The sequence below is a fragment of the Raphanus sativus genome, chromosome 8 (genome assembly GCF_000801105.2).
Source record: "Raphanus sativus cultivar WK10039 chromosome 8, ASM80110v3, whole genome shotgun sequence".
In the NCBI taxonomy this organism is placed as follows: Eukaryota; Viridiplantae; Streptophyta; class Magnoliopsida; order Brassicales; family Brassicaceae; genus Raphanus; species Raphanus sativus.
Window position 1 is genome coordinate 20701761 of NC_079518.1, and position 12853 is coordinate 20714613.

The 12853-nt window shown below is 36.0% G+C and overlaps 1 protein-coding gene and 1 pseudogene across 1 annotated transcript; both read right to left on the minus strand.

Annotated features, from left to right (window-relative positions):
* Window positions 1-416: 416 nt before the first annotated feature.
* On the minus strand, window positions 417-3892 carry LOC108822883 (3-isopropylmalate dehydratase large subunit, chloroplastic). The gene is made up of 14 exons (XM_018596078.2): window positions 3733-3892; window positions 3530-3652; window positions 3128-3451; window positions 2985-3053; window positions 2786-2902; window positions 2631-2705; window positions 2302-2379; window positions 2081-2176; window positions 1943-1992; window positions 1641-1695; window positions 1416-1547; window positions 1124-1171; window positions 883-1041; window positions 417-732 (listed from the first exon to the last, which is right to left on the minus strand). The coding sequence occupies exons 1-14, from the start codon at window positions 3781-3783 to the stop codon at window positions 592-594; spliced, it is 1518 nt and encodes a 505-aa protein (XP_018451580.1). The 5' UTR covers window positions 3784-3892; the 3' UTR covers window positions 417-591.
* Window positions 3893-10270: 6378 nt separating this feature from the next.
* LOC130498868 (uncharacterized) lies at window positions 10271-10488 on the minus strand (annotated as a pseudogene).
* Between the last annotated feature and the right edge of the window lie 2365 nt (window positions 10489-12853).

Here is a 12853-nt window from a genome sequence, read left to right on the forward strand (position 1 = left end):
CCATAAACAAACATCATATAGATTTTTATTCCATCAATAACTGCCTCAATGTCAATCATTCTGTTATTTGAAAATAAAACATACTTGAAATTCGTCCATAAAAAATAAAACTAAACCTCCGCTGAGTCCAAACAGTAAATATTTCATTATATATGTTATTTATAATCAAGTTATATGTTGTTTTTCAAATACAGAAGATAGTACAGTACAGGCAACCCTGTGAACCATTTCTTGTCGAAATATTGTTAAACGAAAACCTCTTGCACGATTCATTTCTTTTCATTCAAGTTCATAGTTCACACCCATTCAGATTATCAATCCAAATAACCAACAATTCTTCTCTTTTATTTTAAATCGCACGATTTTATTGTAAAATATATAAACCATTGCAATCAAATTAGATTATGAGCGTTGACTAAGTCTCTTTCAATCTCTTTATTATTTCAAACTCAAAACATCAAAAGTTTAACAATGTTTGAAACTAAGAAGTTCAACAGCAAAGTACGAAAATACATACATATAGTTCACAATGCTCATCGTTTTAGCTCTCTCTTGATTCAGCATTTAGGTTTGTTTTTGGACAAAGCTATCTTACTGCAAGAACTCTCTTGGGTCGGTGACATGACCGGTCAGAGCCGAGGCTGCAGCGGTGTAAGGCGAAGCCAAGTAAATCTGCCCTTCTTTGTGTCCCATCCGACCAGGAAAGTTTCTGTTTGTTGTCGAGACACACACCTGTAAACACGTTTTAAAGTCTCTGTTACACTTACTGCAAGAAATATACTGAATATGAATCGCTGAGTACAAGACGCATATCAGATAATTCAAGTCGATCAAGCAGAATTTTTTTTTTTTGGATAAGTAGGGTAAGAAACGATTGCGTACTTGAGGTTCATTCAAGCGAGCATAGGTATCTGCTGGGCCACCAAGGCAGGCACCACAACTAGGACTAGTTGGTGTGTCGCAGCCAGCTTCTTCGAATATCTGTGCACACGTTTTTCCATCTGCTCCAGGCACAGGGAGGGCATACACATCCATCCACACCTAAAGACATGACCAGACAGATACAATGCATTTGATATTAGTATTCTGCGCCATAGTAACAATGTTGAAATGTAGTGCTAACCTTCTGGGTAGCGGGGACAAGGAAAGTTGGGACTTTGACTTGCTTTCCCTGTAACACACAAACAGATTTTCCGTGAGGCTATAAGGCAACCAGTAAGAAGAGAACCCTAGACAAAAAATCAACAGTAACACTGTCTCATCCGGAACATTGCTTGCTAAAGAATTAAAAAAACGATTGCTCCTGTGTTAAACAGTCAATTTTAAGGAGTCTTTGCTTTAGATTAAGAACCCAGGATAACAGGTTTGGTTTATGAGAATGTTAAATAAAACACAGAAAAACAAGTCGAACTTACTGCTGCATGGAGAAGTTTAGCTGCAGCCATAAAATCCTCAGTCTTCCCACCAGTACAAGAACCAATGTATACTCTGTCAATTTTCACATCTTTGCATTCTCTTGCTAGAGCCCGGTTGTCAGGAGAATGAGGCTGAAAAAAACATCGTCAACCATATCAGCTATACCTACATGAAGTGGCAAAAAAACCTAAACGTATAAACTGGTCACCATGATAAAAACCCACCTTAGCCACCACAGGCTCCAGCTTTGACACGTCAAATCGATAATCTGCAGCAAAGCTATGGAACAAAACAACGAAGGAATATGATTACAATAAGAAAGGTTAAGAGAAAACGACACTAGAATGCAATCCCTAACTACACAAATAAAACAAATATATGAAGAGATTCTAACAAGTTGCATTACTCATATCAGCAGTAGATTCTATACATGTTCTACATATCCAGCATATTGATGTATCACAGTGCCGCTAAAAATTCAATATATAGAGCACAATATTTATATATATTTAGGATACGATCATACCTTGCATTTCCATCACTATATACGGCCTCAAAGGGTACAGATGTCCTGTTCTGCAAAGATGTAAGAAAAATAGCATACATAACTCAGCATAATTTTCCTTGACAATGATTTACAAGAAAATAAGACAGCGTAACATACCTCAACGTAGTTAAATGTCGTCGCATCAGGAGGGATGACACCATTCTTTCCCCCAGCTTCCACAACCATGTTGCACAATGTCATTCTTTCTTCCATCTAGAAGCCAAACAGATTGAAGCAAGGATTAATATGTCAGTGAAGTAAACATACGCCATAATTTATTGTACGTAGTCCCATAGGAGAGGGAAACCATGATGCAGAAAAATAAAGTAATATCTTACAGTCAGACTTTCAATAGTTGTGCCACTGAACTCCATCGTCTTGTAAGTTGCACCAGCAACAGATATTTCACCAATGATCTACAAAGTTGGAAGCAATTTCAAGAATCAGAAGAAAAACGTCAGATAAAAATCCCAAAAGAGTAAACATTAAAAGAACACTTAGAACTATCAATTTGGAATGGAGAATTGACTTATATGCAATGTCGTGAATACATGACTAGAACACATCAAAAGTTTCCCATCACCTCAGACTAATGTCCAAAATGATATATGAGGAGTTCAGAAGCTGTAAAAGGAGATAAATGTTGCAAGAAAGATATCACACTCACTTGTAAAATCAGATCCTTTGCTTGCAGATAACTGGGCATTTCACCATCCAAGATAAACCTCATTGTTGGTGGAACCTGTGAAGTCAAGAAATGTTTTACAACCTTTTTTCAAGTTTAACACAAAAAAACAAGACTATATTACTATACAAACAAACCTTAAGGAGGATTTTGCCAGTGCCTAGCACAAATCCTGCATCGGTGTTTCCAATCCCTGTAGCAAACTGACCAAACGCTCCAGCAGTACATGTGTGGGAGTCTGTTCCCAACAAAACCTATAACAAAAAAAAAGTAAATCAAACAAAGCAATAATATCCAGGGAAAGAGAGTAGTATCTCATCTCAATCTCAATCTCACCTCTCCTGGCCTGCAATGACCTTCTTGTGCAAGCGCCACATGGCAGACACCTTTGTAGTCAGGATTAGCCTACAACACATAAACGGAAAATAAGAAAGAAAGACAAGAAAAGACAAGAAAGATGAAAACTTTAATGATAATACCCGAAAGTCTCCAAGGTCGGTGATATCATAGAAATACTTGATGTTCTGCTCCCTGCAATGCTCCCTCATGATGTCGACGTTGCGGTTGGCACGCTGATCAGTAGTGAAAATGTAATGGTCAGGAATCACAACAATCTTCTCGGGGTCCCAAACCTTTGCCTTTTCACCGAACTCTCGCTTGAAGATACCAAAAGCACCAGGGCCACACACATCATGAGTCATGAGAACATCAACGTTAACCCAGATGTTATCGCCAGGGACCACTTGTGATTTCTCCGCCGCCTTTGCAAGAATCTTCTCCGTCATCGTCATCCCTGTTTTCACCTGCACACCAAAATCAATCAATCAATCAATCATGTGACAGAGAGAGAGAGAGAGAGCAAATCGAAAAGAGAGTCAGACCGATCCAGTGGAGCTGGACGATCGCTGGGGCGCCATGACGGAGACGATCTTCCGAGAAATCGATCTCTTCTGACATCTGTGAACCGATATCTGCGACGGTTTTGGGAACCCTAAATCCTTCGCCTGGAAAATTCGAAAAAAAAAGAAGCGATAAGGAATTTCGGAAGATGTGAAATCAAAGATGAGAGAAATATGATATGAACCTGTGAGGATTTGCAAAGGAAAGGAGATGACGAGATTACAGAGGAAGCCATTCTTCTCTTTGGGTGTGTGCGCGTTGCCTTGTGTGTGTCGAAACGAAATGAAGGGGGCGTGTCTTTTTAACTTAAAACCTATTAAGGGTTACAAGTGGAGACTATATTTTGACTTAATTAAAACGCTGTGTTCCAGCACTGAGTCCATAGGTTGGTGATGACCATTCAATCTATTAGTCCATAGGTTGGTAATCACCATTCAATCTTTACTCACGTGATACTCCTTTCTCTTCTCGTTAAGTTCCCAACATTTTATTTTCTTCACAAATAACAAAATCACATATATTACAAGCCATGTTCGAAACTACGATAGGCGCGAGTCGGGCAGTCGGTCCGGGCCTAGCGATTTACCAATGACTCGGAGATTAAACGTGGATTAATCGGAGAGTAATTTTAATTATTATTTTAAGTTTTAAATATATATATGTATATATACGTAAACTTATGGCAAAAAACAAGGAAAAGTAAAGTTGCTATGTGGTAAATGGGTTTGTGTTTGTCAATTTGTTGGCAGGTTCGAAACCCAAGAGACTCAATGTTAGTCATTTTGTGCGTTTTTTAAGTTAGTGGCACAACTGTAATAATGTCATCTTCTTCCTCGCGTTTCTTTTTTTAGGTTTACTGCATATTTTTTTTCCGCCGCCAACATAGATCAGTCCAGATCCACTAATTCTATGTGATTTTCTTGTTGTTTATGCATCAAATTCATAGATCTATCTTCCAACAAACGATTTAGACACTAAAAACTTCAAAACGAATGATTTTTTTACTCAATCCGATTTTGTGGCTGAGTATGGTGAACTCGCCTCGGTGAACCTCCGCCGAGCGCTTCAACGCCGCTTAATCGGACTCCGCGGGCGCGTTTTAGAACCTGGATTACAAGTTGTTAGCTCAACTGAAAAAAGGACAATTCTTAGTTTAACCGGTCGTTGGGTCCTGAGTTTTAGCGAGTTTTTATAGGTTTTAGCAAGTTTTTATAGGTTTTACTGAATTATTAAATAATGATTTTTTTATAAAACTCAAATTAAATACCTGATCATCGAATTTATCTATTCAACTGTGGGTCCGGTTCGGGTTTCAAAACACTAGATACAAGTGTATAGCTATGCAACATCACAAACTCAATAAAATTATCAAAACTTCTTACTAATATTTTTTTTTTAAAATGGTATACACATATATGATTACAAAAAACATAAAAATTAAATTTCTAGAAAAAAATTAAAACAAAAAATATATCGTCTTTTCAAATGGCGGGTCAAAATCTAGTTCTCTGTTAAAATAGTCTTTTTAAGCCAAAAAAATTTATAAATGAAGAAAATGACCAAACTGTTGTGAATCAAGAAAAGAGAGAATCGATTAATCTTATTATTCTATAGATAAAGGTATACATATATATACTGATACAAGTTAGGATTTTGGAACCTTTTGAAACATGGACTTTTGGGCCCATGATGGACATCCATATAACTATTCGTAACATTCCGCCTTAGATGTTCATTATACAAAAACATTTCCTAAACCGTATAAGATGCTGCCACATTAAAAATCTTGTTAGAAAAACTCTGTGGAAAAAACCATGCTTAAGAGAAAAAGAGTGCAGCGCGCATCTACTCCCACTGATGAGAATATAACTTGAGATATCTAATAAGACACAATCCAATGTGATGAATTAACTCCTTAGTCTTGGGTTTGGACTGGTTCACTTCTCTTGGCATATTTGACACTCCTCACTGAAACTTGAATATTTTGATGACTATTGGACGAAATGACTTCAAACCACTTAGAAATCGAAGCTAACATCCATGTATAACTTTATGCACCGATCTAGCACTGTTAAGATAGGACTATTGAGCGATATTTGGGATATCAGGTGATATTAGGTATTCTGAGACAGCATGTACATGTCCTACGAAAACGTTCATATCTTGAGTTATATCATCAAGAATGACTTGATTCAAACTGAAGACGCAAATAGACTCAAAGATTTTTCTCTGGACACCAAGTACATATTTTAATTCCATCTAGAAGGTCTCCTTTGGTTGGCAAAATTTCGACCTTCGATTCTTTCTTACGAATGGAATGTATCCTTGATTCTTTTTCAAATATGATTGATCTTGATCATTCTCTCCTGATTTTATCAATCTCAAAAATACATTCAAAGCTTTATAGATCTTCATCACTTAAGTGATAATATTCCTCTTTGTGTATCTATCATTTGTGTGTTCTTTGTTGCCTCATTAAAACTTTGACATGGAAAAACTCAATGGGACAAAAAACTATGATAAGGAAAAAAGTACAACGACGAACATCATCATATTTCTCCCCCATACATCATCTTAGGGAGATGTATTCTCCTCATATATATCTTCCTTTTAGGAATTGCAATAAGCATATTTTTATTGAATAAACTCGTTTGATTATCATATAATCTCTTAGACAATTAGGCTTATAGTCCATAGCATCCCTTTCACACAAATGGTCATATCTTGGTCTATTAGGATTCCATAATTTTGTTTGTAGACAATTTTCTAAACCTTTACATTGTACATACTTGTACATACGAGTTATTCCCCCTCTTCTTATAATATTTACTAGTATGACCATTCTTCTCGTCATACAAAATCACATCTTTCAATCATGAAAGAGATCAGTAAATTTCCAATATCATGGTACTTCATGACCAAGAATTATTTCTTTTAAATCCTCAATATACTTGCGCAGTAATATTCTCGAGAACTAGCACTTACTGCTTCTAGCAGTCCAAATCCTTATTAGGTTTACTGCTTCTTGCAGTTTATATTATTTGGAATCATTGATATCTTTAGTGGCTTTCAGTTCTTGCTAGACTAAAGAAACTTGAAAGTTGATGCTTCCACCACATGATGATGTGTTTCTTATAACAATTTCAGATCTTTGTGAGAACCCTTGTGCAACTACTCATTTGCATCTCACAGTTTTTCCATCATCTCATTCAGTCCTTCACATAAAGATTCATTTATATGCCACTGGTTTTACACCATTAGGTGTACGGACTACCCGTCCGAATACTCTTCTCTTTCCAAGAAATATAATCCCACATCTATTGCTTATTTCTATTTTGGCCAATCATTTCTTTGTGTACACTTTCCGCAGATGGTTCATGATCCTCACTCTCATCAACTGCTACATTTCATGCATAAGTATTAACGACGTCGAATTGATATCTGTTCCAAAAATGACATAGTTATTTGAGATTTCTTTATTCTCAGGTACCTAAATTTCTTTCTTGTCATGTTTTCTATCTCTTCTTGGGATCCTTAATATTTCATTCCTCGATTCTGCCATTTTCATTCATGCTCCTTCCTTTTCCGAGGATTATTATATTTGGAACCTATTAGTCTATCACGCTTTAGGTGCTCTTTAAACTCATTAACTGGAGCATTTACAGCTGGTACTTGTGACTTCATCACTTTCTTAGGGTTAATAAATGAGTCTGACAACTCATATGTTAATCTTTGTAATAGAATTACCTCCATTCATTCATTTTGGACTTCTATTTGCACTTTTTAGTCTGAGGATCAATGATAATTCATTTTAACTCATTCATTTTCTAGCTGTTTATTTTCTCCCCCTAATGCTGAATAGACTAACTTTGAGTCTTTACATAAATCTTATAAAATCTTCTAGATTTTATCGTCGATGGAGATCATATCCAACATATTCATAACCTCATTTGAGGTCCCATCTTTTAGCTGTGTAGTGGAGCAACTACAACTTATCCAAATTTTATAGATGGGATCTTTGGTTTCTGACCCAAAACCAATTTGATGGGAAGACATTTTAATTACTCTTTGGCATTATGCGAATCAATATTGCTGCATCATACGTATGAACATTAGCTACAAGATGTTCATCGTGTATCCTCACATGCATAAAATAATCATCAAAATATTGTGTTTTCACCAATATTACCAATTAATCTCACAAACATTAAGTTGCGGATCTTTTACAATGTTACATACGACCTTCTTATCGATGCATTAATTATAAACACATGGTGGATGATCAGTCCAGCAGTGGGTGATCAAGCCCACAAACATCTCCTTTTATAAATAGATTTCAAATCTATTTGACTGGTGAAAACCGTATTCTTATATTGCCTTGTAAGCAAGCAGCATATGTCAGATCATTCGTAAGAATCTTCTGGTTTTTCAACGATTGTCCATATGATTATCTTTCGCATCATTACTAAACCGGGATGTCACAACCGGTTTGCCAAATATTACACTTTCAGTAAACATCTGGTTTACTATTACATTCATCTCCATTTTCTAATCATTGTGTTGTACAATACAATAGTGCCTTGGGTAATACTCTTGATTGAAAGTATTCAACATTTTCTTTTACTTAATGTCTAAACATTGTAGATGTAAAATCCCTTGTTTTATTTTATAAATGACTCCTTAAGTTTTTTTCCAGTCTGAACATACTTCTGGATGTTCCACTTACTAGGGATGTGAGATTCTCTATTCTCCCCCTCGAGATGATAAAACTGCATTTTTGTCAATCTCGAATTGAATCTCAACTAAAAATAAACAACATACCCAACTTAAGGTCATCTGGTATATCTTAGATCCTTTTTATATTTGAGACTTGGAAAAATATAAGTTTCCCTCCCGTAGGCATATATATATCTGCTCTTTTAGAGCTTCAAATAATTTAGATACCACAAGACATTGTACTCACAATAATTTTCTTTCATCTTTAGATGGTTGACTCATATCATTTTTTATTACCATCTTTATTCTCAACTTCAAATGAGAATATGAGTTCTAACAGAAAATCTTTGGTCTTGACCTTACACCAATAGCTCATTGTTTTTCCGAGTCTCAAGGAGACAAAATACAAGTATAAACTTTTTTAATCTATTTGTCTGCTTGACAACATTACTTGTTTGATATGTATTCTCATTTTTGCATCATTAAATATTTTCTGAAATTTTTTAGTTTGAACTTAGCACCAAAAGTAGCTGCATTATATTTACAGACTCCAGGTCTTATAATATTTAAATGCAAAATATATAATGAGCTTTAGGTTATCACATTCAGACGATCATACGTCTTTTTGGATTATTCTCCAAAACTTATGGATTTTTTTATGGTTAAGCCTTAAATTTAAAACCCAACCGATGATGGTAATATAATAAATTTCAAGATATATAGAGATATACACTATTATAAATATTTTACTATATCAAGAAATAAATAGTACTACTATAGTAATTATTATATGGACTAAATATTTATTTTCATGCTATTTAACAAGGTTTTTACCCAATCAATCAATTTACTAAACAACTTTTATATCATATCTATCAATTTTAATACGACCTAATCAAAATGTAGTTAACCTTTTATATAAAGCATGAAACTAAAATACTTATCTTGACAAGTAAAAGTGCAACGAAGATGCGATCGAATTCCAACTGCTCATGTCCTGTCTTGGATATAATTTCACATGATTTCTTCTTTTTTAGAGAGAATAAACCCTGAAATACTTAAAAAATTGCTCATAAAATATGGCTGATGTGTTAGTAAATATCAATATTTTAGTAGTTATTTAGTTAATTTTAAAAATCCTAAACCCTAACCCTCAAATCTAAATTCTTACTCGAAATTAGTTAATCTTAGCCCGTATAAGTATGCATTTACCTCTTTAAACCCTTAATTTAGTTTTACCCATACATTTTTTCCTAACTATTTTCTCAATTTAGTTTGTTTTTTTTTTAACTAAAACCAAACCATGGTTTTCTTCTTTATCTTCCTTATCCTCCTCTTTGTCTGCGCTCGTTCCTGCCTTATGTGAAGCTCCACATGTTCTGAAGAAAAGGGGATATGACGCCAATAAAGCAAGCAAGAATAGCATAGGTCGCCATAACAATCCAGCTCAAGGAATATCACATATAATAGTTAAGGTACAAGTCTTCTATTCAATATGGGTAGGTACTTTTCCACGGAAGAGCTCTGCGATCACTTAAAAAACTTCAATTAGCCTATTTTCCTATTTTCCCATTTGAACAAGGGAAGTGAGCCCCCGTCTAGCATCGTAAGCCGTCACTATGTCTTCCTTGGAGCAAAGCAGTGAAGCAAGTTTAGTGAATAAATGCGCATAGCGGGGCTACTTCGTTTCCACCAGGAAATTTTTGAAGTTTGTTCCGCTTTTGTGGGAATAGAATATTGGAGGGGTTAGAAGCCTTCTTCTTTATTTATTCAATTCTCACATTGTAAAGACTGTAAAAGTCATCAATCATGTCATTTGATCCTTTCTTCGGTATTTATGGTACAATACATCTCTCGGAGCTAATTCAATAGCTTTTTCTGCTAACGAACCCTAAGACTTCTGACGGGTCAGCCCGTTCTTATGCGCCGCTTGATCCTGAAAGGAAAATGAGCGTTGCTCCTCTGGACGCTTGGCGCTCCCGTGGTTCGCAAGAAGGAAAAAGGACTCATCCTTTGTTGCATCTAGCACGAGATGATAAAGAGAGAGCTTTGTCTATCGATGAACATCCAATTGACGGAGCTCTTGGCATTGCTTTGTTTTTTCTGTCCTTTTCTATCAGCGAGTTCTGACTCTTTTGTTCAAAATTATTTGTTTGTACCGAACCACTTGCAGAATCAATCATGTTCCACAAGATCCTATATCAGCTATACATCATCCTTGCATTTATGCCAGTGCAGAGGGCTTTAGCTGATGTTGAACAAAAATGATGATTGGGATTGTGGCACTCCACTCGCCACCAATGTTGAACGATGCCACATAAAAGAATGGAACGCTGCTTTGCTCTGCTTGATGCGTCGGATCCCGTATAACAAGCGAGCTTTTTACCCTCAAATTCAAACATGTGGGCGCAAAATTCTATCATGCTCTATTGTTACGTAGCAATAAATTGAAATTTCTATTGTTATATCATGGTCACTGAAATGGAGAACATGTATGGATGTCGTCTATCATCATGTACCATGGATGCAAGGACTGCTCCAAGTCGACGAGCTCTCCACAAGAATCTTCAACCACTGCGAGCTCCATCCGCGTTGTTCTTCCTTATCTACGGGTCGTGTCTTCTTCGGTGCTCAAGCTCGATCCGCGAACAGGTCTCTATGATAAGCCATCACCTCCTCAGCCTGCTTGCTCAATAATCAAGTCACATGACCTGTACCTTCTTGCTTGATTAGTAAAATAAAATAAAATTCATGTGTCTCGGAAGATTTCTTCATAAGAGGGAAAGAGAAAGCTGCCTGCTGGCTGGGAAGGAAAGCATGATGCCAACTGTACCTTGCTCACCACAGCTTGGTGTTAACCTTGAAACTAAGATAAACCTTCTCTCCATCCATTTAAGCCTCCCCTTGACCTGCTTCCACGTTCTGTAGACAGAAACAAGAAAATCAGAGTAATTTGTTTAAAAAGAAAACCGAGAAAGAATAAGAGAAAACTGAGAGAAATCTTGTTGAATCTTTAGCGAAATTCATCCATCAGTTGATTCAGTCTATTATTTAGTGAAGGATGAGAAGTTCTGCCGTGAGCTAATCTTGGAAAGGATTACCATCTGAGTTCATCTATCATATCACTCAAATTACCCTAATGAGTGACTTTACTCTCTCAAATAAGAGTTTCAGTTGTAGTACTTAGGGATCAAAATCCACAAGGAGCGAGGGTACACAATAAATCCTAATCAACAGTAATTAAGCTAGCTAAACATTATAGATACTAGTCAGTTGATTGGTTTGAGTTTGTAAACAGTTATGAGACAGCGTTAAATCTAGGGTTTCAGGTATTCAAGATTATAATGATAAAAATATTTAGGTTATCCATCCTAGAACTCAAATTCTTTCAGATTTTGTTGTGAATCAATCCTATTGACCAAGTCTGATATTTCATCTGTTGTTTGTTAATATGGATCAAACATCGATCGATGCTATGGTATGAGCGTCGATCGATGCTATGGTATGAGTGTCGATCTATGTTCCCTTAGACAAGCATTAGCAAGTTGTTCGATAGATTCACTAGTCTTAACTAATGCAGCTGTCGCTTGTTTCTAGCAATCATAGTTCGAGGGGATCTATTCTGCTGCAGAACCTACTGCCGTAGTTGTCCACAATCCTAAAATCAAGGTTGTAGTTAGCTACTCTAAAATACAGGCATTGCAATCAATTCTTTGAACGATATATATCACCTTTGCAATTCTATAGTTTGGGTTAATCCTTCATAACCTATTTAAATCCTAAATCTAACAAGTGAATTACTCAGACATAGCAAAGTAAATCATAGCAATCATAATAATAAACTGCATAAATATAATAAGGTAGAAAAACTGGAGTTCCAATACAAAGCTCTGAAGTAGTTTTGGATCTTCTCTCTAAACTACTAAAAACCCTAAATATGTTTTTTGTGAAAATAAGAAAGTATAAAAGCATGTGTTTCCCAATACAACGGTAGAGCACTTAAATATTATGTTTAAAGTGGGTGAGGGGTATTTCTGTAATTGTGTGAGACTTGGGCTATAAGTCGGCTGGAAACCAAGTCGGGCCTTGCGTGCTTCGTTGTCGATCAACGACGAATGATGTTAGTCGATCGATTATTGACTCTGAATGTCAACTACGGACTGATTCGATGGTAAGCTACGAGCATTTTCTATATTTATCTCCAAAGTGTTCCAAAAGCACCACTTTTCTCCAAATCATACCTGAAGTTGTAGGTATGCTAAAAAGACTCCAAAACAGAATAAATATATCCTAAAACACTACCATGGCTATAAATGAGTAAAATATATGGAATATGTTGGGATCAAAATCAATTACGACGAAATTATTGCCTAAAAATCACCGAAAAATATTTTTTCCTGAAAAGAAAACAAGCAAGCAACAACTGAGATTAAAACCTCACATAAACTCAAAAAGAAATATATGATTAACTTCAAGGAAGATTGTTCGAACTGGTGAAGGTGGACAACTCTCGAGGGTCGTAGCAACCAAACCAGTATCGTTCAGCAACCCGTCGGGAAGAAGGAACAGACCACATCCAACAAGCACGA

Bases quoted from the DNA above. Each gene is read 5' to 3' on its own strand.
- LOC108822883 (XM_018596078.2), bottom strand. From the start codon at position 3,783: ATGGCTTCCTCTGTAATCTCGTCATCTCCTTTCCTTTGCAAATCCTCA. The intron at 2,903-2,984 runs GTGAGATTGAGA...TTTTTGTTATAG, and splicing joins GTCATTGCAGGCCAGGAGAG to GTTTTGTTGGGAACAGACTC. The intron at 1,042-1,123 runs GTTAGCACTACA...TCATGTCTTTAG, and splicing joins TTGTCCCCGCTACCCAGAAG to GTGTGGATGGATGTGTATGC.